The sequence below is a fragment of the Berghia stephanieae genome, chromosome 4, assembly GCF_034508935.2.
Source record: "Berghia stephanieae isolate SIO BIC M18660-M18661 chromosome 4, UCSD_Bste_1.3, whole genome shotgun sequence".
NCBI classification, from domain to species: domain Eukaryota; kingdom Metazoa; phylum Mollusca; class Gastropoda; order Nudibranchia; family Aeolidiidae; genus Berghia; species Berghia stephanieae.
The window spans coordinates 3047231-3074736 of record NC_088363.1 but is presented as its reverse complement, the minus strand read 5'-3'; the positions used below and the strand labels follow the sequence as shown (position 1 = coordinate 3074736).

The following is a 27506-nucleotide window of genomic DNA, read 5'->3' as shown; positions in this document are numbered from 1 at the left end:
TGTGGTGATGATGATGATGATGGTGGTGGTGATGGTGTTAGTGATGATGGTGGTGGTGATGATGATGCTGGTGGTGGTGTTGATGGTGGTGGTGATGATGATGGTGGTGATGATGATGATGATGGTGATGATGGTGGTGGTAGTGATACCGACGGTGGAGGAGATGGTAGTGGTGGTAGCGACCGTGGAAGAGGTGGTGGTGGTGGTAACGATGGTAGAGATGGTGGCGACGTTGGTGATAATGGTTGTGGAGGTGGGGTTGGTTTTGGTGGTGATTTTTTTTCTTTTCTCCTTTTTGTTTGGACTGTGTCGTCCCCCCCCCCCCCCCCCCCATCCCCTCCCTCCTCTGTAGTGTGATTTTGTGGGATATTTTGTTTTTATTTATTTATTTTTTCTTTTCTTGTATCAGTCTTTCCGTTATGACTGGCACCATATTTTCAGAAAGACTTTTTCAGATCTGTGCTCTCTATACTTTCTGTTGTTTGGGGGGGGGGGGGGTAGCGACGCTGAAGCAGATAAATCTCTTAAACTAGAGATTCGAGTAGTGACATTGTTTGAAACGTTAGAATGTCAGTTATCCCCCCTGATCAGCTCCCATGTCTTCTGTATTATTTCTCTGTATGTGTGTCTGTGTGTTTGTGTGTGTGTGTGTGTTTGCATCTCAACATGATAAACAAACTATACATAGATAAATATCAACATTATTCGTTTTTACCTTGATCAGTGCGCTCCAAGAATGTTTGATTTATCCCCCCAGTAGGCTGTTTGGAATCAAATGTCCTTTTATTTAAGTACAAGTCGTTCGTTAGATGTGGGTTTTTTTCAAGTACTATCACTCTTACAATAACGGTCATTTTGTAGTACCCACCCTTACCTGAGTCGAGTGTGGGAATGTATGAATTGCCTAACCTATGGACGAAACGTCGAGGCCAGAGTTTTTGGTTTCAGTTTAACCCGTTCGATCAGTGTACACGCTCAAAGTGGCTTGACTTTGTTGTAACACAGGACGCTGTCGGATGAGACTCTGTGCTATGATGTGTCTGTGTTATCAGTGAATGGGGAGATGAAGTGGTATCTTATTTTATCGAGTAATCTGTTCTTTTTTTTATCGAATAATCTGTTCTTCTCTTATCGAGTAATCTGTTCTTCTTTTATCGAGTAATCAGTGTTTGTGTCAATTGAAATCTTGTTATACTGCCCCTGGTAGACGCATGAGATGGTGTTGTGGTGGTAGTGGTGTTGATGGTACTGGTGGTGGTGATGTTGGTGGTGGTAGTGGAAATAGTGGTTGTGGTAATGGTGATGATGGTGGTGGTGGTAATCGTGTTGAGGTGGTGGTGATGGTGGTATTGGTAGTGGTAATGGTGGTTATTGTGATAGTTAGTGGTAATGGTGATGGTCGTGGTCGTGTTGGTAGTCGTGTTCGAGGTGGTGGTGGTGGCGTTGGTAGTTGAAATGGTGGTCGTGATGTTGGTGATAATGATGATTGTGGTGGTGGTGGTGGTGGTGGTAGTTGTGGAGGTGATGGTAGTGGTGATTGCCGTGGCGGTAGTGATGATAGTTGTAACGATGTGGTTGTTGTGATTTTGTTGGTGGTGGTGTTAGTAGGGATTGGTGGTTGTGGTGATGGTAGGGAATGGTGGTGGACTGTTGGGGTGGTGATGATAGTAAGTCTATATATAGTGTCTACTGGTATTGATCCAATCAAAGAGACGGGACTGTCTGTAAATTTGTCCATCCATCCACCCACCCGTCTTCATTAAGGAAGTGACCACGATATGGCCATGGATGACAATTATTTCTCTCTCTCTCTCTCACCCTCTCTCTCTCTCTCTCTCTCTCTCTCTCTTTCTTTCTTTCTCTCTCTCTCTCTCTCTCTCTGTCTCTGTCTCTCTCTCTGTCTCTCTCTCTGTCTCTCTCTCTTCACTTTCTATCTCTCTCTCTCTCTCTCTCTCTCTCTCTCTCTCTCTCTCTCTCTCTCTCTCTCTTCCTATCTACCTATCTATCTATATATCTATCTTTCTTTCTCTCTCTTTCCAATTCTGACTTCGTATATATTTATATATATTTATAATATATATATATATATTTATATATATATATATATATATATATATATATATATATATATATAGTGTGTGTGTGTGTGTGAGAGAGAGAGAGAGAGAGAGAGAGAGAGAGAGAGAGAGAAAGAGAGTGAGAAAGAGAATCCATCATTTATCATACCCATCCACTTACAACTCACAACAAACAGCCTACTGGAAATAGAAAGGGGTCGGGCATGGCTTGTCATTAGATGACACCAATCCACACACATTTTTACACAACTCGACTCTCGTATAGGCTAGGCCTAATGTGTTGATGGGGGCACGGGGCGCATTTCCCCAGGGTCGGGTACACATTCAAACTTGCGTAGAGTGTATAAAATTTCATGTTATAAATGAATGAAGGAATGAATTACTTCTGTGTTGCGAGCGCTCGTTATATTTATATCGTGCAATATAATAAAATAAATTCGCAAGCTCGTAGTGGTATTTGGCACGATAAAAAAAATTGTTTAATAAATACAAAGAGATGAAAGAATCTTATATGTTACCCCTCGTCTCAAAACGATATTAAGTCGGGATGATTAAGATGCTGAAAATGAAATTTGTAGCCAGAAATATCGTACTTAAGTTGAGTTTATATGCGTTATAGAGGAGAAGGAATATCATATTTTACTGTGCTAAATACCAACGTTTCACTATAATTTGACTTTTTAGTATCTGGTCCATCCCGACATAATACCGTTTTGAGACGAAGGGTCACATATATAATCCATCAAACAAGTTGTCTGATGTCAACAGGAATCGCCCATGTTGTCCAAAGTGATCAAACTGTGGGGTTAATAATCTTGCCCATGGAGAAAAAAACAACAAAATACCTACCTTATAATTATAATTGTATTTTACCGCCTCCTTCTCTTCGTCTTCCAGGGAACATCCAGCTGAAAGAAGACACAGTAGAGAACCTCCTGTCCACGGCCTGTCTCCTACAGATGTCCGAGGTCGTGGAGGCATGCTGCTCTTTCCTGATGAAGCAGCTCCATCCGTCCAACTGTATCGGCATCAGACAGTTCGCCGATGCTCAGGGTTGTACAGACCTCTACAAAGTGGCCAATAATTATGTTATGGTGAGTCATTGATTTTATAGATAGTTATGAAGTTGACGTCACGCAGCTCTTTGTTATTGTTTTTTGTCATCTGCGTTTATGAGCTGTATTAACCTGATTATAAACGTTTAAGGTTACACAGTTTTGTGTGTAGGTCCGTTATAGATAGAATGCGCTTGGCCAAGGAGTTCACAACATTGCCATCCGGAAGTATAATGGACCAACACACAAACTCTGTGTAACCATGAAGTTTAATAGTCTGGTTAATACAGTTTAGTGAGAACAACTCACAAACGCGGATGGCAAAAACAATAATAAAGGCCTGAGTGACGTCTTCTTCGAACTATCTATACTTCCAGATGGCAATGTTGTGAGCTTCTTAGCCAAGCACATACTTTCTATATCATTACAAGACAAACCTATTTGTGGGGCTATGTGGTCTAATGGTATGACACTCGCTTTTGGATCAGAAGGTCCTGGGTTTGAGTCTTGCTCGCTCAGCATTTAGTTGAGTCCTTGGAAAAAGAGTCTTTACTCACATTCTCTTACCGTACTCGGGTGTAAAATGAGTACCTGGTCATTAACAGCATTGTTTCTGTCGGAAAAAAAAATTGTATTATCGCCTAACAGACGTCATGTCTCATTCTTTACGTTACGTGTTGCTGTTAGTCAGAGACCCTTTGTAAAGTGCTTTGAGCATGTTTAGTGGATATTGCTCTATGTAAAAAAAAAAAAATTTTCATAAGGAAATATCTGATATATGTGGCTGTGATCAAATGGTTTGTTGATCGCCTTTGGACTAGAAGGCCCGGGGTTTGAGTCACGCTTTGAGTGATGCATAGCTGAGTCCTTGGAAAAGGCTCTTTGCTCACATTCTCTCACTGTACTCAGGTGTAAAATGAGAACCTGGCTGTAACACATTTGTCCCTGTCGAAAAGAAATTGTAATATCGCCTAACAGGCATCATGTCTCATTCTACATGTTACATTTTGCTGTTGGTCAGGGACCCCATTGAGCGCATTAAGTGGATATTGTGCTATATAAAAGCTCAATTTTTTTTTCTCACAGTATAAGGATGATGATGATGATAATAATAAGAAAGGTAAGGTATCATTTGTGTCAGTACATGACATAATCAGTCGGAAGATGAAAATTTTGGATTTGCATGTTTTTTTTAAATGTTTTTTTTTTTCATTTTCGGAAAGAATATGCTCCAGAGAGCAATTTAATCTTTATTTGAAGTAAATCGGGTGATTTTTCATGAAGTTATGGTCAGATGTATGGGAAAGGTATCCAGCAACTTTTCTCAAATTTCATACTTTTTCAACTTGACTAGCTGTAAAAAATATTTAGAAGTGAAATTAAGCTTTGATATTTCCCGAAGATGTATAATAAAAAGGATTGATTTAATCATTTATGACAAGAACTCATTTTTGATAAAAATTGACCTTCTAACTAAACTTGGCAATATCTCAGTTAAAATCTTTTCATCATCCGACTGATTATGTCATTCACTGCAACATTTGTGTTGCAAACTTTAAGTAAACAAATAGTAAAACTGTAAAGATCACTGATTCATATCCCCATATACAATTAACAACCCAGCTAATCCTTTCTCGTCACCAGGATCGTTTCGTGGAAGTGATCCAGAACCAGGAGTTCCTCATCCTGCCCTGTGACGAGGTTTGCAAGCTGCTGGCCAGCGAAGACCTCAACGTGCCGAACGAAGAGACCATCTTCGAGGCCGTTCTCCACTGGGCCAAACACGAAATCAACACCAGAAAGCCTTTACTCTCATCCCTCCTCTCCCACATCAAATTACCTCTCATGTCTCCTCAGGTTAGATCCTCTTATTAATTTATTCCTTTCCCCCTTTCCCCATTCCACAACCTAGTAGAAGTGATATGTGGTTTTGCCAGTTGTGCCGGAATACTGTCTTTATGTGTTTGGTGACAAAGTTGAAGGTCATTTCGATACGAATTATCCATTGTTAAAAGATTCCTCTTTTTTTTTTTTTGGTCTCAAATTCCTATTTTCTGATGTTCTGATTCCACTTTTGGAATGTGAAGGGTTGGCAGGCCTGTAATACTGCCGTTGCTTTTAAAAACACAGTATATGCAATGTTAACCAAATAGCACACACTGTCTTCTTTAATAAAACGGCAGAATAGTTGTAAGATACTGCTGTTTTTGAGTCATGACGGTATTGTGCATAAGGGTGTCCCGATTTAGCTCTTTGAAAGGTTGGCAGCTCTGTTTTTGTTAGTATTTTATTGATGATAATTTCCATTCAGGATCAATAACTTATATCTTATCATATATTTAAGATACAAGATGCTCAGTGAGCATTATTTTTCTCTATAGAGCGGTGTTTTTTGGTGTAATCATACACCGTGCATGTAAGAGTACGACCATTAGAAAGGAAAAAAGCAATTTATTCAAAGACACAACTGTAGCACCACAACTATCTTGACTTAAAGAGGAATTTATAATTTTCATTTGTGCACACCGCAGAAAGTCGCTCGTTGAACGTCTTGTAAAATATACATCTATTATTTGTTCCCAGTTCATCGCTGACCATGTCGAGACCAACAGCCTTTTCCAGGACGACAAGGAGTGCCAGCAACTCATCATGGAAGCCCTCAAGTACCACCTCTTGCCTGAACGAAGGTCTTCCTTCCAGTCACAACGCACCAAGCCCAGGAAGTCAACAGTGGGCGTCCTGTACGCCATTGGCAGCATGGACTGCTCTAAACGTAATGTATCCTCTTTTGTATTTTAGGGAAATTTTCTAGGAGGGCATGGGGGGTTGTCCCGATAATTCAGTTGGTTGAGCACTCGCTTCACATGCAAATGGGATAGAGATCAATCTTGGATGAAGTTGAGATTTCTATTTCTGACCCCCCCCCCCCCCCCCCCCCCCCCCTTGTCCACCCGACGGTATTTGGGTAGCTGAGTCTCCTCTAAGATCTGGTGAAAATTACTTTATGATAGACCATTGTCCTATTCACAGGGTAGGAAGTTATTGCTATTGTCTGTTTCATGCTATAGAAACCAGGATAAACTCTGGCTCCATGAGCCCAATTGCTCAGAAGGACTGGGTTTTTTTTACTACTATAAGGACATGGTTAGAATCAAAATAAAAGACAAGTAAATGAATATATATATCTGTATGATTTCTCATATTTAAAAAAAAAAAAAAATTGAGCTTTATATAGAGCAATATCCACTACACTAAATGTGCTCAAAGCGCTTTACAAGGGGTCCCTGGTCAACAGCAACTTTTACCATGTAGGACAGGACATGACGCCTGTTAGGCGATATTACAATTTTTTGGACAAAGACAACGCTGTTAACGGCCAGGTACTCATTTTACACCTGAGTACGGTGAGAGAATGTGAGTAAAGAGCCTTTTCCAAGGACTCAACTATGTGCCGAGGCTCGAACCCAGGTACTTCCGATCCGAAAGCAAGTGTCACACCACTAGACCACATGGCCACACATATTTTAATACGCTTTGATGTCCAAAATGTGATAATATGTGAATGTTGACTAAAATATGCTAAATGTAAAAAGTCAGGATTTGTAACGAAAGGGGGAAAATAATTTTAAGTGGATTAAAATGACCCAGATTTCGTCAAAAACTCCCAGGCCATTCCCTTCAGAGTTCCAACATCTCAAACTGTGTTTTGGCTTCAGTTCTTGCTAGAAGATAATTCTCCTTTCACTGTTTCAGAGGGACCAACCAGCATAGAGAAATACGACCTTCGAACTAACAGCTGGACCCAAGTGGCCAACATGGCTGGCCGCCGCCTACAGTTTGGTGTGGCCGTGTTGGAAGACAAGTTGTACGTGGTCGGGGGCCGCGATGATCTCAAGACACTGAACACGGTGGAATGTTACGACCCCAAGAAGAAGACGTGGTCTCTCATGCCTACCATGTCCACACGACGACACGGACTGGGTAAGTTGTAGCTCAGTGAAATCTGTAGGGTAACAATGAATATTTTAGGGAATGAGATTAGCGGAAGAGTAGCGTCCCTTGATTGGACGTCACCACCAGAAAAGCTTTTAGAGAGAGAACGTCATGTTGGTTGTGCGCATGCGTCTCTCATCCTCGCTTCCGGTGAAAGCGGCTTGAGACACTTCACCGAAAGCGAGGATGAGAGAGGCGCATGCGCAAAACCAAATTGACGTTCTCTCTGTAAGGTGACGTCCAATCAAGGGACGCTACTCTTCCGCTAATCTCATTCCCTATATTGTAATGTTTATTGCAGCTTGGCTCTTTTTTTTTTTTTTTTGTACTTGCTGTACTGTGTGGCCTTGAGCAAGTCACCTTGCCCTAGCTCGATTTGCAGCACTGCTCTGCGGATGATGCCTGGGTTATTCGATCCAGTCTTCTCTTGGAATAGACCTTAGAGACAAATTTCCCCTATGGGATGAATGAAGGGAATTTTGTTTATTTTATTTATTTATTATTCATGTATTCATTTATTACCCAACATCTCTAAACAGTATTATCATCATCATCATCATCATCATCATCATTATTATTATTATTATTATTATTATTATTATTATTATTATTATTATTATTATTATTGTTATTGTTATTATTATTATTATTATTATTATTATTATTATTATTATTATTTTTATTGTTATTGTTATTATTATTATTATTATTATTATTATTATTTATTGTTATTATTATTATTATTATTATTATTATTATTATTATTATTATTATTATTTTTATTATTATTATTGTTATTGTTATTGTTATTATTATTATTATTATTATTATTATTATTATTATTATTATTATTATATTATTATTGTTATTGTTATTATTATTATTATTATTATTATTATTATTATTATTGTTATTATTATTATTATTATTATTATTATTATTATTATTATTATTACTATCATCATCATCATCATTATCATTATTAATATTATTATTATCATCATCATCATTATTATCATTATTAATATTATTATCATCATCATCATCATTATCATTATCATCATCATCATCATTATCATTATCATCATCATCATCATCATCATCATCATAATCATTATCACCATTTTACCTCAACTCTACTTTTACTTGTACCCAATGCCCCAATACCTGACCAGGTGTGGGTGTACTGGAAGGTCCCATGTACGCCGTAGGGGGCCACGACGGCTGGTCCTATTTGAACACCGTGGAACGCTGGGATCCCCAGGCCAGGCAGTGGAGCTACGTGGCACCCATGTCCACGTCCAGAAGTACTGTAGGGGTCGCTGCTCTCTTTGGAAAGTAGGTCAATTATATTTGTTTTCTTTTTTATTTTTCTGGGGGAAGTGGGTCATTTTTCTCTCTTTTGTTTTGTTTTTAATTTTTCTGTTTTTTGTTTTGTTTTTTTATGTATTAGTAGTAATAGTCCTTCAGAGCCATTGGGCCCATGGAGTCGGAGTTTATCCCGGTTTCTATAGCGTGAAACGGACAAAAGCAATTGCTTTCTATCCTTTGGATAGGACGCTAGTCATTATTATTATTATTATTATTATTATTATTATTATTATTATTATTATTATTATCACAAAGTACTTTCCACCAGGTCTAAGAGACCCAGCTACCCGTTCACTGCTGGATGGACAAGGGGGTCAGGAAAAAAAATCTCAACTGCACCTGGGATCGATTTCGGTCCCTTTGCATGTAAAGCGAGTGATCTATCAACTGAGCTATAAGACCCCCTGTTTTTTTTTTTTTGTTTTAATGTGGAGTGTACTGTTTACAAACAAATCTAGTTTCTTCCACGTCGTAATTGGATTCAATAGTCTGATGTCACGTCGCCCAGCAACGGCGGCCATCGTGAAAATGGGTACTATTTATTCTTCATGCTGGCTAGAACTTTTAATATGTCTTGTGATCAGAATGTGTAAAAGTCAAAACATGATCAGATTTATATTGTGTTTTTTTTTCCTCTGAATATGCTTTTATGCTCGCCGGAGAAATATTTCATACGGGCGTCCGCCATTGTTCCGATAGTTTAGAGCCAGTTACTAAGTTACCATACGTCATTACGAGGGAAGTGACGTTACGACTGTTGAAGCGTATTGAATTGTTGTGTAGCCACCCTGTAATGTCCAACTCTCACTCTTGATCTGAAACTGAACTTAAACTTGTCTCTTACAGTAGTATGTAAAACCAATGACAATATCTTACTTAGGTAAATAAAAAAAATTTAAAAATTGAGCTTTATATAGCGCAATATCCACGAAATGTGCTCAAAGCGGTTTACAAAGGGTCCCTGGTCAACAGCAACATTTAACATGTAGGACGGGACATGACGCCTGTGAGGCGATATTACAATTTTTCGGACAAAGACGCGCTGTTAACGGCCAGGTACTCATTTTACACCCGAGTACGGTGAGAGAATGTGAATGAAGAGCCTTTTCCAAGTACTAACTATGCGCCGAGCGCGAGGCTCGAACCCAGGACCTTCCGATCCGAAAGCGAGTATCATACCACTAGACCACATAGCCGCAGGTAAATATGAAGGAACTGGTATGGTCCAGTTATAGGGGAAAAAATGTCATCATTTTCTATTTTTATGCTGTAATGTTTAATTATTTTTAAAAATTTCTTAGGCTGTACGCAGTTGGTGGCAGAGACGGGAGTTCGTGTCTGAAGACGGTGGAATGCTTCGACCCCCACACCAACAAATGGACCCACTGTAGCCCCATGTCCAAGAGACGGGGAGGGGTTGGGGCTGCTAACTGTAACGGTTTCCTGTACGCAGTGGGGGGATTTGACGCGCCCGTCAGCCACCCGACCAGCAGTCGGTTTGAATGTGCTGAAAGGTGAGTACAACGTTGTCGAAATGTGCTGAAAGGTGAGTATAAATAACGTTGTTGTCGAGATACGAGATACAGATACGGGAAACAAGATAAGAGTCTGAAAAGGTGTGACAAGACTTCTAGGCAAAGGAGATAGAAATATACAACTGAAAAATAATCATCCTCAAAGTTGATCTTTCTTTTTTCTTTTTTTTTAAAATGATTTTTCTACTTTCTATTTATTTTTTTTTCTACTGTGTGTGCACTCTATCTATCACTACACATTTATAAATCTCTTGAGTTGTTAGTTCATAGGTTTTTATTCTTTTTTCTTTTCTTCTTTTTTTTGTTTTGGTGGAATTTTTTTCGGGGGTGTTTTTTTTTGTTTTGTTTTGTTTTTAATTTTAGGGGAAAAGGGGAGGGGGTGGTTGTGTTTTTTTTGTTTTTTTTTTTTGGTGAATTTTTTTTTTCAAGATTTTAGTGGATAAAAGATAAATAAACAGATTTTTGTTTAATTTCCGGTGCAAAATTATATTTTATATGTTTAGTTATTTGAGCCTGACATCTATACAGTTATATATATATATATATATATATATATATATATATATATATATATATATATATATATATATATATATATATATATATATATATATATACATACATATAGTATGCGCTTTACTAAGAAGCTCATAAAATTGCCATCCGGAAGTATAACGGACCAACACACAAAACTGTGTATAACCATGAACTTTTATAGTCTGTTTCATACAGTTTAGTGAGAAGTACTCATAAACGTGGATGGCAAAAACAATAACAAAGACTTGATTTACATCATCTTCGTTCTATCTATCTATATTTTTATATATATATATATATATATATATATATATATATATATATATATATATATATATTTATGTATTTATTCTTTCCCATGGCCAGATACGACCCCAAGACAGACCAGTGGACCTTGATAGCCCCCATGGCCAGTGCCAAGGACTCGGTGGGCCTCTGTCAACTAGGCGACCGGCTGTATGCCGTGGGCGGCTATGACGGAATGCAGTACCTCAATGACGTGGAATGCTACGACCCCCTCAACAACGAATGGAACAAGGTGGGTGGGGACCTTTTTTGTATCGAGCTTGAGCGTTTATATAGCGCAATATCCACTAAGCGTGCTCAAAGCGCTTTACATGAGGTCCCTGGCCAACAGCGACACGTAACATGTCGGACGTGACATGGAGCCTGTTAGGCGATATTGCAATTTTTTTCGGACAGAGATAATGCTGTTAGCGGACAGGAACTCATTTTACATTTGAGTACGGTGAGGAATGTGAATAAAGAGCCTTTTCTATGGGCTGAGCGAGGCTCGAACCTTGGACCTTCCTATCCGAAAGCGAGTGTCACACCACTAGACCAGGACATTTTTGTATTATCAGTATAACATTGTGTACAGCTTTGTGGTCCAGTGGTGTGACACTGGCTTTCAGTTTAAGTTCCGCTTTGAGCGATATACAAAGTTGAGTCCTAGAAAAAGGCTTTTTACTCAAATTTTCTCACTGTACTTAGGTGTAAAATGAGTACCTGAACGTTTACAGCATTTTCTATGTTTGAAAAAGAAATTGTAATATTGCCTAACGGTTGTTCTACATGTTGAGTGCTACTATTGGCTGGGGACCCCTTGTAAAATGCCTTTAGCGTGTTTAGGGGATATTTTGTACTATATGAAAGCTCGTTCTAAACTAGTGCGGGGCGGTCCTTGGCAAGCTTAAGGACCACGGTCCTACGGTCCTTGGGAAATGAAGACCGCAAGGACCGGTCCTCTAGGACCGGTCCTTTTCGACATTGAACATTCCTGAGAGACTGTTGGAAATTCGAACCGGTTTGACCTTTGAGAGCGTGGGATCGTTCATTCTTGAACCGTTAAAGACCGCTACACGATGAAAACCGTGGCCTACAGGAGTAAAACACACGGAGTAGTCACACTCATTTCAAATTGTAACCTAATTAGAGAAGAGGGGTGATGCCTTCTTTATTTGCTCACCGTACTTCCTTGTTAGTTCGATAATTTAATAAAATTTGAAATTTATCCCCATTAACGGAGATAATGGCATCGCCCAAGGCGTTGATCGAGTTGTTCGTGGCGTTGATACACACACGCAACTCCTACCCCCCCCCACACACACACACATTAGAGGGCAGCGAGCATTGAAGAGTAAGAGAGAGACGTGAAGTTATAATAAGAGGGGTGGATGAGGTGATAAGAGGGGTCGATGGTGACTTTTCGCCAGATCTAACAAACTCAGCTACCCATTCATTGCTGAGTAGACAGGGATTCAGAAAAAAATCAACTGCACCCGGGATCGATCTCTGGCCCTTTGCGTATAAAGAGAGTGCTCTATCAACTGAGCTATCGGGGTCCCCAAATATTCTATTGGACTTTTTAAAATTCAGACGTTATAACTGGGTTTTTTGGAAGGAAGAAACTAATGAAACTCATATTATTTGATTAGTAAAAACACCAAACGAAATTTTAATATTATTGTATTATTTTAAATGACAACACTGCGATAGAAAGGAGTGGTGACAAGAGATGGACAAAAGAAAACAAAAAATCGGATTTGCTACTTGCTAGGTTCGACACACACACACACACACACACACACACACACACACAAACACACACATCTTTTGTAGTCACATACATTTCAAACAATAACCCATTAGAGAAGAGGGGTCATGCCTTCACCATAGATCATTGTCATTGCGATCATTATGGTGTAGTAAATTTTGAAATTTACCCCGTATAATGGAATCGTCCAAGGCGTGCGCCTCCTGTTCCCCCATCTCACACACGAAAGGGCGGTTTGGGAAGTGGAGGTTGGTGGTCGTCTGCCTGTATGGTCGTCTGTGTCGTTTAGTGTATGGCAAAGGGGGGTGGGTGCGATTAATTAAGTGGGATGGGTGGTGATTGGTGGAAGATAGGCAACCGAAGCAACGAATCGCTGGGGAAGTAGTAGGCTATGGCGCGAGACCGTTGGACCGTGGTCCTTGCAAGGACCGCCCCGCACTAGTTGAAAGGTGATAAGAAGTGAGGACCGCCGCCGATCTTCCCCTCTGGGACCGGTCTTCGGTTCACAGCTAAAAGACCGTCGGACCGCGGTCCGGACCGGTCTTCAGCGCGGCACTATTCTAAACACACTTTTGTCAACATGGATCCAATGTTGGCAGTGTAAAGCTAATCCTTTGAAAAATGGCTTTTTATTCACATTTTCTCTCATTACGCAGGCAAAAATAGCATTGAGATCTTTTGTGGGCTATTGAGCTGTATAAAGGATAACGTATGTTTTTTTTGTTGTTTTTTTTGTTTTTGTTTTTTAGTTTTTTGGTTTTTTTTTGTTTTTGTTTTTTAGTTTTGTTTTTTGTTTTTTTTGTGTTTTTTTTGGGGGGGGATCTTTCTTATTAAATGAGCATCTGGTTTGGTAAAAGTATTATGTCTGTCAGAAAGAACTTTGGTTTTATTTCATATCTTGTCCTATAGGTTAAGAGTTGCTGTTGACTCAGGACCTCTTGTAAAGCACTTTGAGCCATAATATATGATTGTATGTGATGTAACTGATTTTTTAATGTTTTTATTATGATTATGTTTTGACTTCATTTATTTTATTTGCTTTGTATTCTGCTTGATATTATAAATACCATGACAAACATTGTAAAATGGCAGTGAAAGGCGATGAGTTAAATAATGAAAATATTCTCTATCAATCTCCATTTCCCAGGTTGCACCATTGTGCACGGGCCGTGCAGGCTACTGCGTGGTCCACGTCCCAAACATGTGACTAGTACGGTCCCGCCAGGCGTCTTCACGAACCATCGCCCTGGCCCTGCTGAAAAAACTCCCCCTCGGTCTGTGGACCGTCAAGGAATCCGTCGGTCACAACGAAAGCCTCGTATAAATAATATCCAAATGGACTTGCCAATCTATCTGTTTGTTTGTTTGTTTGTTTGAAAAACTTTTTATTTTATTTGTTTCAAGCGATCAGACTGTCGTGTCTGTTGTCGGGAGATGATATTTTATAAATAGTCTTTTTAACCTTTTTTCGTCTCACCTTAAGAATTACAGCAATTGGACAGTTTAGGAAAATTTTGTATTTTTTAATATAATTGGTTAACCTTGCTTTATGAATTGAATTGAAGCAATCCATTAACTCACTCAATCCTAGAGATTTTTTTCTACTTTTTAAAACTTTGTAAAAATGTATTAAAAATAAGCATGGACGTAGATAGTTTTATTCAACTATGATTAACGTGTAAAAGTTAAAAACATTCGCTTTGATACTACGCCCATAATTTGTCTCATAAAAATGTAATAAATAGGCATGGGGTAAAAGTAACCCGGGTAAACTACGGATATAGTCGTTGTTAGGGTTGAGTGAGTTAATAAGGTAGATGAGACTTTGAGATGTCTTCCACAGGACAGTCGTTTGGAGATGGAAAAAAGAAAAGGATGGAAGGATTTGTTTTCATTGGTTTGGAATACGAACATTACATCCTGCTGCATTGGGTTCTCAAGAAAAGATTTGTGAAATCTGTGAAATGAATTCATTAATGAGGCAGGTGTGGACTTTTGGAATGTTTCGTTCAGGGAAAACCATAGATAGATGGAAAGAGAAAAGGTTGGAATGCTGCATGGTTTCTTGTGAAAATATTTGTGAAATCAAATGGAAGTAATTATTTAGTTACATTCATATTGCAATATTTTTTTGTTTTGGTTTCAAAATTATATTTTTATGAAATAGATGGCAAGGCACGACTTGTGTCGTCATTGTGAGAGTTTTTTATACGGGAACACAATCGAATCGTCGTTATGACTGAGATAAATGTGCCTACTTATTACACACGATATCAAATCCATCTACACACATTTCTATCTGAGTTTGCTGTAGACAAACGCTGGGGATTTTTTTCATTATTTACAAAGCTGCCAACTCCTGCCTTTTTTTTTTTTTCCTTGTTTCTTTTTTATTTAATCTTTATTTTTATTTTTTTTTAATGGGAGTTTGGGATTGGGGTTTTAAAAATCCTGAATAATATATTATCAGTTAATATGACAAATCTGAGAGTCTTTACTCCTTAATGGAATGTTTACAGTAAATTTCAACTAGAAGACTTTCAATTTGTAATTATTATATATTTTTTTTTTGGTGTGCATTTAGCCTCAGGGGAAATAACTCTAATATTTAAAAACCAAAAGCCTAAGTTTTCAAAATTTAAAATTCTATTTTACTGGCATTCTGTATTGGCAGTTCCTCATTAAGGATTTATCCCTTACGTGCTTTTCAAATTTTTATCAAGCATTTTAAAAATCACCAAATCACCAGATGGTTGCAATTCCTGGGGCATTATTTTATTGTTTTGTGCTTTTTGTTATATTTTATATATTTGATCTGTTGATTTCTTTTTCTATTGGGTCAGTACGAAGGACAACTGGGCTAATTGGGTCAGTACAAAGGACAACTGGGCTAATTGGGTCAGTACGATGGACAACTGGGCTAATTGGGTCAGTACGAAGGACAACTGGGCTAATTGGGTCAGTACGAAGGACAACTGGGCTAATTGGGTCAGTACGAATGACAACTGGGCTAATTGGGTCAGAACGAAGGACAACTGGGCTAATTGGGTCAGTACGAAGGACAACTGGGCTATCTCGCAAAATAAAATGTTTTGACAAAAATACTCAGACGCCGTTTTTTCATTTAAAAATTTTTTTTAACTAAATTAGCTTTATCTCGAATCGAAGCTTCCCGCATCTTCTCTGGTTTTCTCATCCAGCCTCACATATGAGTATGGAAGGAATTATGGGATAGCCTGCTTGTCCTCTAAACCGTCCATTTAAAGTGACACAGGAAGTCATAGGTGGCCCACTGCCTCCAGTCAGTATTATGATGAGCTGTACCAGATGTTGAAACAAATTAATTAAAATTAAAAACAATTGAATTTATTAGATTTTTTATTTTTCTTATTTTCAAGCAGCCTAGTATCACTTTGAACTTAAGTCTCAACAATTTCTGTAAAACTATAAATTCAATTTGCAGCCTAAGAACCAACTGGACATAATACTGTACTGAGATGGCGTGCCACAAATGTAAAATATGAAATTATAAATTTTGATTCTTCCACTTTGTATAGTTTTTTTTGTTTTTTTTTGCAAGATTTTTTTTCCCCCTGACCAATTCATCAGTTTTATTATGACTATACAAGCATTTCCTCACTCATCCACTCTAGCCATTCACTCACTCACTCACTCACTCACTCACTCACTCACTCACTCACTCACTCACTCACTCACTCACTCACTCACTCACTCACTCACTCACTCACTCATCCATCCATCCATCCACCCTGGCCATGAAGAGTTAACGCATTCCAACCATACTACAGATCTTACCGTAATCGTTATCACCATCATCATCATCATCATCATCATCATCATCATCATCATCACCATCATCATCATTATCACTATCATCATCATCATCATCATCATCATCATCATTATCACTATCATCATCATCATCACCATCATCATCATCATCACTATCATCATCATCATCATCATCACCATCATTATCATCATCATCATTATCACTGTCATCATCATCATCATCACCATCACCATCGTTATCACCAATGCCTTGTACAATGTGTGAATACAATCAATCAATCAGACTGTAAAAATGTCATCGCAAGTCGTAGAAGCAATAATTTCATTAGTTTTTTGTTTTTTGTTTTTTTTTTTGGGGGGGGGGGGGGTTAATCAGCACCTAATTATTCAACTTACTATTGTTGCATTGTCATTATCAGCAGCTACATCATCAACATCATCGCCATCATCATCTTTGATATCCTCCACATACAAAGCCACAGGCCAGGGATTTCCATTTCGTTGATTTCATTGTTGACATTTTGTCGTGAATCGTAAAAATGGATAAAAAGGAAATCATTTTGTTTATTCCAATAAACCGACACACACACAGACAGACAGACAGACAGACCATTGTTTTATATCCATTATAATGTATATGAATTTGTAACTTACACTGCTCCATACCCTTATATCCAAATGGAGATAAAAATAGAATGAGTGTGACTCAAATAAAAGGGGAGACAATACAATTCTATTATTCTCTCCATTTTATTGGCTCTTTTGGGTACCTCTAGCTTTTGGTTTTAAATTTATGATTTTGGCAGAAACCGAAATGCACATATTTGCAGATCTTTTAACGAAACGCAATTTTTTTGTTTTAACATTATTGTAATTTGGAAAATATTTCGTGGTGGTTTAAAAGGATTTCCATGACAACAATGAGACCTTAACGTTTTTTGGGTGATCAGACCTGGAAATAAGTGCACCTTAGTAGAGACCAATAACAGTGCGTGGGGTTGCTATGTGGTTTAGTTATTATTATTTTAATTATTTTTTTATCCATATTGATTATTATCCCCATCGGACCGTGTGTCTTCGATGGGATGGCCAGTCGTTGTTGTCAGTAGGAAAGATACAAATATTGAAACATATCCTTTTTTTTTTTTGTTGTTGTTGTTTTCCTATTTCCTACAAGTTATCAGTTGTCATTTAAATTTTGTATTGTTTTTGTTTGTGGTTTTGGAGTGGAGGTGCGAAGGGAGGTTTGTGTGTGTGTGTGTTTGTGTTTGGCGGGGGAGGGGGGGGGGGGGAAGGGTTGATGCTGCCTACCTGGGTGATTGTTTTTATTTGTTTTTGTTTTGTTTTGTTTTTCAATAATTGGCATTTGATATGATAGGAATTCTTGCTTGTATTTTAAATGGGAATGGACTCTAAATGGGATCAGTCATCTCAACACATTATCGTGTTGCTGGCTGACATGGATGGCCAAAATCGGGTTTATATTGAAAAATAATGAAAATGTTGCTGCTTGAAGCTCGTAGGAAAAATTAAAGATAAGTATTGAATTGAAAGCTTCAATTTATTAGCTGAAGACAGATACTGTGGATGTTTCGGGTTTACCCTTTATCAACAAAACCCAAAATGTCCACAGTATTTGTCTTCGTCTAATAAATTGAAGCTTACAATTCAATACTTATCTTTTTTATATTGAAAAATAAGAAATTTGTGTTAAGTTTTGATGTTTTATCGAGTGCAGGGATATTGTTTTCTGAGAGTGACAACAACAACAAAACTCTGCTGTTTCTGGTCATTGTGGTTTTAAAATAACTTTGTGACGTCCTGCCAACCCAAATTGATACTTTGATGAAAAAAAGGATAAATTAATATCCAGCATTTGGGGAAACAGTGAAGTAAAAGATGCAACACGTGTGTCAGAATAATGTTATGTTGTGTCGTGTAAATGTGCTGCGTTGTTGAAATTGTCAATTTTCACTGATTATCATAAATAACAAGGTTATAAACGAAAGAAAAAAGGTTACATTTACTTCTTTTTTTTTCTATTTTTGTATTGACTTTGTAACAATTGAAATGTTTTTGAAATTATTTTTATGTTTAGATATACCGAATATTTTGTTCTCAGCTAAGCTAAAAATAAGTTCCTTGGTGGCCAAAATAGTATTTCTGTAGCTCTCTGGTGGAGTGTTTTAGTTTTACTTCCTTTTAAAAACTTTACATTTTGTTGTATTTTATTCACTGAGAAGAGAACAGTGTATTTTCATGACATATCTTGGTAGAAATAAGATTTCAATACTTTCTCAACTCCAATCTCATAACCTGTGGTTTTTTTAACCACATTTTAATTGTTGGTTGGTGGACACATAAACGGTGCCCAACCGTTCTGCTTTGATTGATTGATTGTAAGACTATCTTATTTTGTAACGTTTTTCGGGGTTTTTTAAAACATTTTGTGACATTATTATATATATATTTACTTATCCATGTTTGGGTTGGTTTTTTTTATATACAGTTTCCAGTCAGCGTGAATGAAAGAGCAATACACAGACAATGCTGAAACGTGCCTTTGTAGAAATAAGTACTTGTGGAAAACGATAATATGCTTTGTGTTTTTCATAATATGTAAGACGTGTCAAAATTGGAAACAAAATAAAGTCTGTTTGGTTTTAGTTTTATTTTGTTTTTGGTTCGTTTTGAAATTTCCAACTCGTCAATCTTGCAGTCTTAGAATGTCTCTCTGCAGTTTGAAGTTTATCTATGACGACAAATTGTCTCTTCGAAGCTATAATTCTTGGGAAGAATAAAAGCATAGCAAATAGATAAATAAACTAAAGTGATATAAATGACGTATTGAATTTAATGATTCTAAAACTTTTGATATTTTTTTTTTTTTTTTATTTGTACAATTGTCTTTTACTTTTCGATTTTCCAGTAAGTTTATACGGCTTTTGTAAAAAGCTTGGAAGTTTCATCAATTTTGCGCATTTTAAAATATTTTTTTTGGTTACTTATTTTTATTGCTAAATGGTTACTAATTATTGATAAATGGTTACTAATTTTCATTGATAAACGGTTACTAATTTTCATTGATAAATGGTTACTTATATTCAAGGTTCTTTTGTATACACTCCTTATTTGGATACATCAATCTTTTATTTTTTTCTAAAGTTCTGATAAACTAGTTACTTTCTACAGGAGTCGATGTACTTTCAAAATCAATGAGATTTTTTTACTTGTCCACTAAAAAGTCGATAGCAAATGTAATATTATTGATGATTTTTGTCAAACCGTGAAGTTCTAATGTTGATCTCTAGAATCCAAGCAAAGTTATAAACGTCTCTTGTCCTACATGTTAAGTGTTGCTGTTGGCCAGGGACCCCTTGTAAAGCATTTTGAGCATATTTAGTGGATATCGCCCTATTTAATTTTTTATTTTTTTTATTTTGTTACTTTTTGTATTTAAGACTTTGGAGCATATTTTGATTATGCTGAGGGCAAATAATTTGATTTGTAATGATATTTATTTTGACCTTTTCATTTTTGCCCTTGGAAACTACGACTTTTTTGACATTTCAAGTTGGCAGCTCTGGATTTTTGAGGGGGAAATAATGAGAAAGTCATCCTTAATATAGGGAATGAGATTAGCGGAAGAGTAGCGTCCCTTGATTGGACGTCACCGGATGAGAAGTTATTTGTAAACAAACCAACTACAAGCCAAGCGCTCCAAATACAAAATTTATTATTCATATTTCTGTACAAAAATGCATAACGTTGTTTATGATATTCATGTTTGTACAGAAATATGAATAATAAATTTTGTATTTGGAGCGCTTGGCTTGTAGTTGGTTTGTTTACAAATAACTTCTCCGCCGGTGACGTCCAATCAAGGGACGCTACTCTTCCGCTAATCTCATTCCCTATTGGGGTAAAAATTTAAAAAAATGAATCTTTTCAGATGATCGAGGTCGGTTGTCAATTAACACCTTGGGGAATGCGTCAATGTCGTGAATAGATTTAGGAATTTTATTCAGTCTATACAAATCACTGCTTTGGCAATCAGCACGGTTGGTGCTGTAGAAGGGGAGTGGTCCGGGTTTTTCCAAGTTTTTTTTATTGTGATTATTATTACGCAGCTTTGATCATATTATTTTTTAAATTAAGTTTTTGTTTATTATTTATTATTTTTCTGAGCTTGCTTCGATAGTGCCTGCTAAATTTTACAGTCGTTTTCAAGGAACTATTGGTAGATAATATTTATTGGCTTTAGTCGATGTGTGTGTGTGTGTGTGTGTGTGTGTGTGTGTGTGTGTGTGTGTGCGTTATTGGCTTTAGTCGATGTTTGTGTGTGTGTGTGTGTGTGTGTGTGTGTGCGTTATTGGCTTTAGTCGATGTTTGTGTGTGTGTGTGTGCGTTATTGGCTTTAGTCGATGTTTGTGTGTGTGTGTATGTGCGTTATTGGCTTTAGTCGATGTTTGTGTGTGTGTGTGCGTGCTTGTGTGTGTGTGTGCGTCTTGAATATCCCGTTATCTATGCTTCACTCGTGTTGAGACTACCGGTGGAAATTCAATCCAACTGTTTACTCAGTGGATTTTTTTCTCCTTAGGGCATGGAACATGGAATTCTGGAATTCCCCCCCCCCCCCCCCCTTCCGCATCTGATTTACTATTCCTCGCCGCGTTGATATGTAAGACCTTGAAGTGTCTCAAGGTGTGTTTAACTTTAAATACTAAAAACCAACATTTTACCTTTCACCTGGACGGTCGTCTGACACGGCAGCCTCAGTTGTTTTCTTTGATTTCTGCTGTCGTGCCGTGAAAACAGACCATTGACCTCTAACTCTAACTCTATTGCATTAGAAAAAATACTCACAAAAAAAAAAAATTAATAAATCGCTAAATAAATCAATAACAAGATAGATAAATAGATTAATAAATACATAAATAAATAGTACATTATACTTTGCATGTGCTTTATAGATAGTATGCGCTTGGCTAAGAAGCTCATAACATTGCCATCCGGAAGTATAACGGACCAACACACAAAACTGTGTGTATCCATGAACGTTTATAGTCAGGTCAATACAGTTCAGTGAGCATTACTCATAAACGCGGATGGCAAAAAACAATAACAAAGACCTGAGTGACGTCATCTTCGAACTGTCTATAGTGATGCAGTTGTAACCTCGTATAAACGTTGAATCTTCCACTGCCATATGTCTGAACGCTAGAGACACAGAAAGCTTTTTTTTTTAAAATATTGTTTCATCTTTGATACACCCTATCTACTACTACTACTATTCTGTATATAGTTCATGCCAGACGAGACAACATTCATGACTGCACATAGAGCTCGTCTTCCTTTACTATAAAATAACAAAATGTATGTAAAATATTGTCAAGATTCTGTGGCCCCATTCATAAATCGGATAACCTATAGATTACATTTTAATACAGTGAAGACGTTCAAAATTTAAATTTTTCACTCTAAATCAAAATTTTGGGATAGCAGGTGTGTTCATAAGAAATGCACACATGCGGCTATGTGTGTGGTCTAGTTGTATGACACTCACTTTCGGATCGGAAGGTCCTGGGTTCGAGCCTCGCACTGGCCACATAGTTGAGTCCTTGGTAAAGGCTCTTTACTATCATTCTCTCACCGTACTCAGGTGTAAAATGTGTACCTGGCCGTTAACTAGGACAAGGTGACTTGCTCAAGACCACACAGCACATTGGCGGGTGATGGAACTCGGTACCTTTCGGGTATGAAACAAAGACCGTTCCGCTGAGCCACGCTGCCACTTGAGTGATAGTTTCGTGACAGTAGCTCACTTTTTCAAGAAAATGTAGCTTATCAGGTTTATGCAAGGGGCTACGGAATTCTATGATAAAAATGGTGCTGTATTTACTTGTTCTTGGGCAACTGTTGCTGGTAGTTATACGATTATAACTTGTATTATTCTTCATTGTCATATATTATTGGGAGTTGTAACTTCTCTCAATATGTCTATAGTAATCATGTTGTTGAATTACTTCTTTATCCCTTATTAAATGCACCCACCCCTAATGAACACACCACCACCACCGCCCCCACCCCCTTCTAAACACTTATGACACAGCACATCATAGTCTGTTAATATTTATATTAAAAAGAGTAACGTGTGTGATTGGTCAATCAATGTGTGTCACGTGGTGCCATTTGGTGCACACCGGATATGTTCTCTCTTCCTGTAAAACTTGTAAGTTTTGAAGATAATATATTCTACATAGTTTTGGGTTTTTTAATGGGGGAGGAGGAGGGGGGGGGGGGGGAGTCAAATTTTCTTTGCATTTAAAAATTGTACTTATTATGTTCAATGCCCAATTTCTTATTTTACTTTTGTCAGTAAATTCATCACGTCTTTTACATGTATTTGGTTGGTTTACAACAGTACGTAAAGGATGGACGCTGCTTTTATATATATTTTCATGTCTTTATTATGACTTTATGAACGATGGGTCTGTCTGTAATAGCCAGCTGTGCCAATATGTCCACCCCCAATAGCAACGGATGAAGGATTCATTGGAATTCTAGAACTTTTTACTACTCCATTTTCTTCCTTTTTTACTGGCGCTGATGATATGACCTAAATGTGTTGCAAACGCCGTAAAATCCTTAAAAACAAGAATATATATACATATATATATATATATATATATATATATATATATATATATATATATATATATATATATATATAAACAAGGATTAAAGTTGAATTTAAAGTCATTTAAATTAAATCAACAAAATCAAATGTTGTGGACGTTTTGGGTTTCCCCTTTATCAACATTAGTAGAGTGTTTATTGATGCAAACTATGTACCACATGTATCATGTCAATCATTTCTTTTTCGCATGGAACGGCTTATTAATTATAGAAGAGTTAAGTTCTGGTGTCATGGTGCTACACCAAGCTATAGAAGAATTAATTATTTGTGTCATGATGCTACACCAAGCTATAGAAGAATTAATTATTTGTGTCATGATGCTACACCAAGCTATAGAAGAATTAATTATTTGTGTCATGATGCTACACCAAGCTATAGAAGAATTAATTATTTGTGTCATGATGCTACACCAAGCTATAGAAGAATTAATTATTTGTGTAATGATGCTACACCAAGCTATAGAATTAATTATTTGTGTCATGATGGTACACCAAGCTATAGAATTAATTATTTGTGTCATGATGCTACACCAAGCTATAGAACTAATTATTGGTGTCATGATGCTACACCAAGCTATAGAATTAATTATTGGTGTCATGATGCTACACCAAGCTATAGAATTAATTGTGTCATGATGCTACACCAAGCTATCTGGGTGGGGATCCTGACCTCCCATAGTGGGCAGGGAGGTACATACTGTGTCTTCTATCCCCCCGTACCTGTTTTCCAAATGTTTCCTGTCGTTGTCTTGGAATGAGATTACTTAGTTTTGTCCTGACCCTGGCCGGAGTTCCTTGGCTGGGAGGGAAACAGTCGAATGTATAGTTATAGTTTTGGGAGATGATATTTTTTTCCTTGTAAATCATCTCTCTGTTTTGCATTGTATTATGTTTAGTTTACATATTATATTATATGATTTGTAAACATTTGAGTGTATTTCTCTTAGTTGGGACCTGTGCTTGTGTCTGGATGAGACTTTTAGGTGATCTCAAACCAAGTACTTTGATGGTGTGCTCTTGGAATCTACATCTGTTCCCTATTTGAACCAATTCCCCTTTGTCTCACCTTTTCTTTTGTGCTTTAATTGTAATTCTAGAACTTTTTACTATCCCATTTTCTTCCTTTTTACTGGCGCTGATATGACCTTAATGTGTTGCAAGCTCCGTAAAACCCTTAAAACAAAAATTAAAAAAAAAACACCAAGCTATAGAAGAATTAATTATTGGTGTCATGGTGCTACACCAAGCTATAGAATTAATTATTGGTGTCATGGTGCTACACCAAGCTATAGAATTAATTATTGGTGTCATGGTGCTACACCAAGCTATAGAATTAATTATTGGTGTCATGATGCTACACCAAGCTATAGAATTAATTATTGGTGTCATGGTGCTACACCAAGCTATAGAATTAATTATTGGTGTCATGGTGCTACACCAAGCTATAGAATTAATTATTGGTGTCATGGTGCTACACCAAGCTATAGAATTAATTATTGGTGTCATGGTGCTACACCAAGCTATAGAATTAATTATTGGTGTCATGATGCTACACCAAGCTATAGAATTAATTATTGGTGTCATGGTGCTACACCAAGCTATAGAATTAATTATTGGTGTCATGATGCTACACCAAGCTATAGAATTAATTATTGGTGTCATGATGCTACACCAAGCTATAGAAGAATTAATTATTGGTGTCATGATGCTACACCAAGCTATAGAATTAATTATTGGTGTCATGATGCTACACTAAGGCTGGACCCCACATTGTTCAATATTTTTTTTCGAGCTTTTTAAGCAGCTCAAGAGAAGTTTTCCACCCTGACCAAAATGTTCCCGACTTGCCACTGAATGCATTGGGGGGGGGGGGGGGGAGATTTATATTTTTGTATTCGTGTAAAATGTGTTACTATGTAATATTAACTGCAACTGATGAATACAGAAAATGAGAAAAAATGGTTAACAAATGTATAATACATGCATACTTAACAGACAGCAGGTTGAGAGAGAGAGAGAGAGAGAGAGAGAGAGAGAGAGAGAGAGAGAGAGAGAGAGAGAGAGAAATAAAAATGCCCAACGCTAAGTTTCCAAATCTCAACTGTTGCTTCTTTCCAACCCAGAGATTGCAGTCAGTGCCTTCATACAGATATTCCTTGCTCATTTCTGTCAAAGTGACTATGTATGTAAAACTTATCGTAAAGATTCTCACAATTGCTTGGTCAAAAATCTTGAAAATATTTTTTTTTAAAACAAAAAAAAACTGTGTGTAATGCAGAAAGAAAATTTAAAAAATAAAAATACATTTTTTTTTTTAAATGATGTGGAAATAATCAGCCTTCCTCTTTACTAAGTCGAGGAAGGCTGTTCTCAAGCTTGCAGGGATGCCCTTTGCCGGAAAACCGGCTTTTTGAAATCTTCCGGCTGACCTCGGTTGGCATTGGTGAAAAATTGCTTTTTGAATTCTTTTGGCTGACCTTTGACCTTGGTTGGTATTGGTGAAAATGAAAAACAGCTTTTTTGAAATCTTTCAGTTGACCTCGGTCGATATTGGTGAAAATCGTCGGCTTTTTGAAATCTTCCGGCTGACCTCGGTCGGATGGATATGTATCCTTATCCATGATGTAAGGATGATGCCATTCGATGAAGAGAGAAGTTTGGTACGAAATATTTTCATAACGTTTGGTCTTTACGAGGAACATTTTCAGGCTTCCTTATTATTATTTTAGCCAAGGGCATCCCTGAACAGAGTACAGGATCTATTTTGATACCGATGCCCCGTGTGTGAAGAATATTATTATGTAAATGACCTCTTGACACACATGATACATACACACATACACACACAATTCTAAACGTGTCACCAGTTGTCAAAAGAACGCTGAGAGCTATAATATGTTTTTTACATTTTTTCACAGCTTTATAGCAATGGTATACCTACAAACACGATGGAATCCACTGTCAATACTGCTTGCTTGTGCTTTGATAATATTCTGACCTCCCATAGTGGGCAGGGGGGGGGGGGGGTACATACTGTGTCTTCTATCCCCTTATATCTGTTTTCCAACATGCTTTCTGTCTTTTGTCTCGGAATGAAATTACTTGGTTTTGTCCTGGCACTGGCCGGAATCCTAGCATGGAGGGAAACAGTCAAATGCATAGTTATTGTTTTGGGAGATGATATTTTTTTCCTTGTAAATCATCTCTCTGTTATGTACTATTATATTTGTTATTTTGAATTTATAATGTAAGCATTTGAGTGTATTCCTCTTTGTTGGATTTTGTGATTGTGTCCGGATGAGACTTATAGGTGATTTCAAACTAAGTACATTGGTGGTATGCTCTTGGAATCTACATCTGATCCCTTATTGGTTCCCAGTTCCCCTTTGTCTTACTTTCTCTTGGGTGCTTTAATTATAATTCTAGAACTTTTTACTATCCCATTTTCTTCCTTTTTACTGGCGCTGATATAACCTAAATGTGTTGCAAGCGCCGTTAAACCCTTAAAAACATAAAACATTTGATACTATTGAATGGTATATTATATTCATTGCAATATCCAGTATTTTATTGTACATGCCCAACTGTCTAAGGAGCTGACATAGAGATTTATGGGTAATGTAAATGGTGCTGCTGGAAGCTTGAAGAAATATGTAAATAACGGTGTGAAATTGAATGTAAGTGTAAGCTTCAATTTAATATACAAATACAGTTAAAATGGACGTTTTGGGTTTCCCCGCTGTCCAACAAAACAGGATGAATGAAACACTACAGACGAATGAGATGATGTTGTAGTGGTGTTGTTAAGATTAAGATGAATATTTATTCATCTTAACAACGCACCACCACATTATTTCATAAATCCTGTTTTGTTGATAAAGGGGAAACCCAAAACGTTCATTTTATCTGTTTTTCTTATATTAAATTGAAGCTTACATTAAAATGTCACATTGTTATTTATTGAGAGAGTTATGGTATGTTAGAACGATTAAACTGACATGACCGGATCATCTGAAATACGATTCGACAATCATGACAGAGTATTTAGATTTAGAGCCGAGGGAATGCAATTGGTATGGATTCTCTCCCTTAGTTGTGTCCAACAAAGTACGACTAATTTTTAAGGACAACCTTTTCAACACAACCGTAAATCTATTATTTCATAACAGTCCATGTGTTTTTTTATGACATCTTCTCTTAGGCGCTGAAATGATCTCAAAGTGTTGCGAGTGCTGAGAAACTTCAAAAACTAAATTAAATTCAACTGTGAAATTTAGTCGTTTTCAAAATAGAGTTGAAACTATTTCAATTTATATAGATAACATAGTACTTCGTGAAGTCTCAGGTTTGAGAGCTTTTGCCAAGATGA

At 37.1% G+C, this 27506-nt stretch overlaps 1 protein-coding gene across 6 annotated transcripts in view; it reads left to right on the top strand.

The window, feature by feature from the left end:
- LOC144969907 (kelch-like protein 5) overlaps positions 1 to 14498 on the top strand; it is a 142414-nt gene extending 127916 nt beyond the window's left edge. For all 6 annotated transcript variants that reach the window (XM_078908969.1, XM_078908970.1, XM_078908968.1 and 3 more), the window contains 8 exons: positions 2976 to 3172; positions 4778 to 4990; positions 5717 to 5906; positions 6887 to 7114; positions 8302 to 8464; positions 9799 to 10011; positions 10936 to 11107; positions 13773 to 14498. In XM_078908969.1, the coding sequence (XP_078765095.1) occupies positions 2976 to 3172; positions 4778 to 4990; positions 5717 to 5906; positions 6887 to 7114; positions 8302 to 8464; positions 9799 to 10011; positions 10936 to 11107; positions 13773 to 13832 (1436 nt within the window). In that variant the 3' untranslated portion in view covers positions 13833 to 14498. The remainder of the gene's footprint in view (positions 1 to 2975; positions 3173 to 4777; positions 4991 to 5716; positions 5907 to 6886; positions 7115 to 8301; positions 8465 to 9798; positions 10012 to 10935; positions 11108 to 13772) is intronic.
- The last annotated feature ends 13008 nt before the right edge of the window (positions 14499 to 27506 follow it).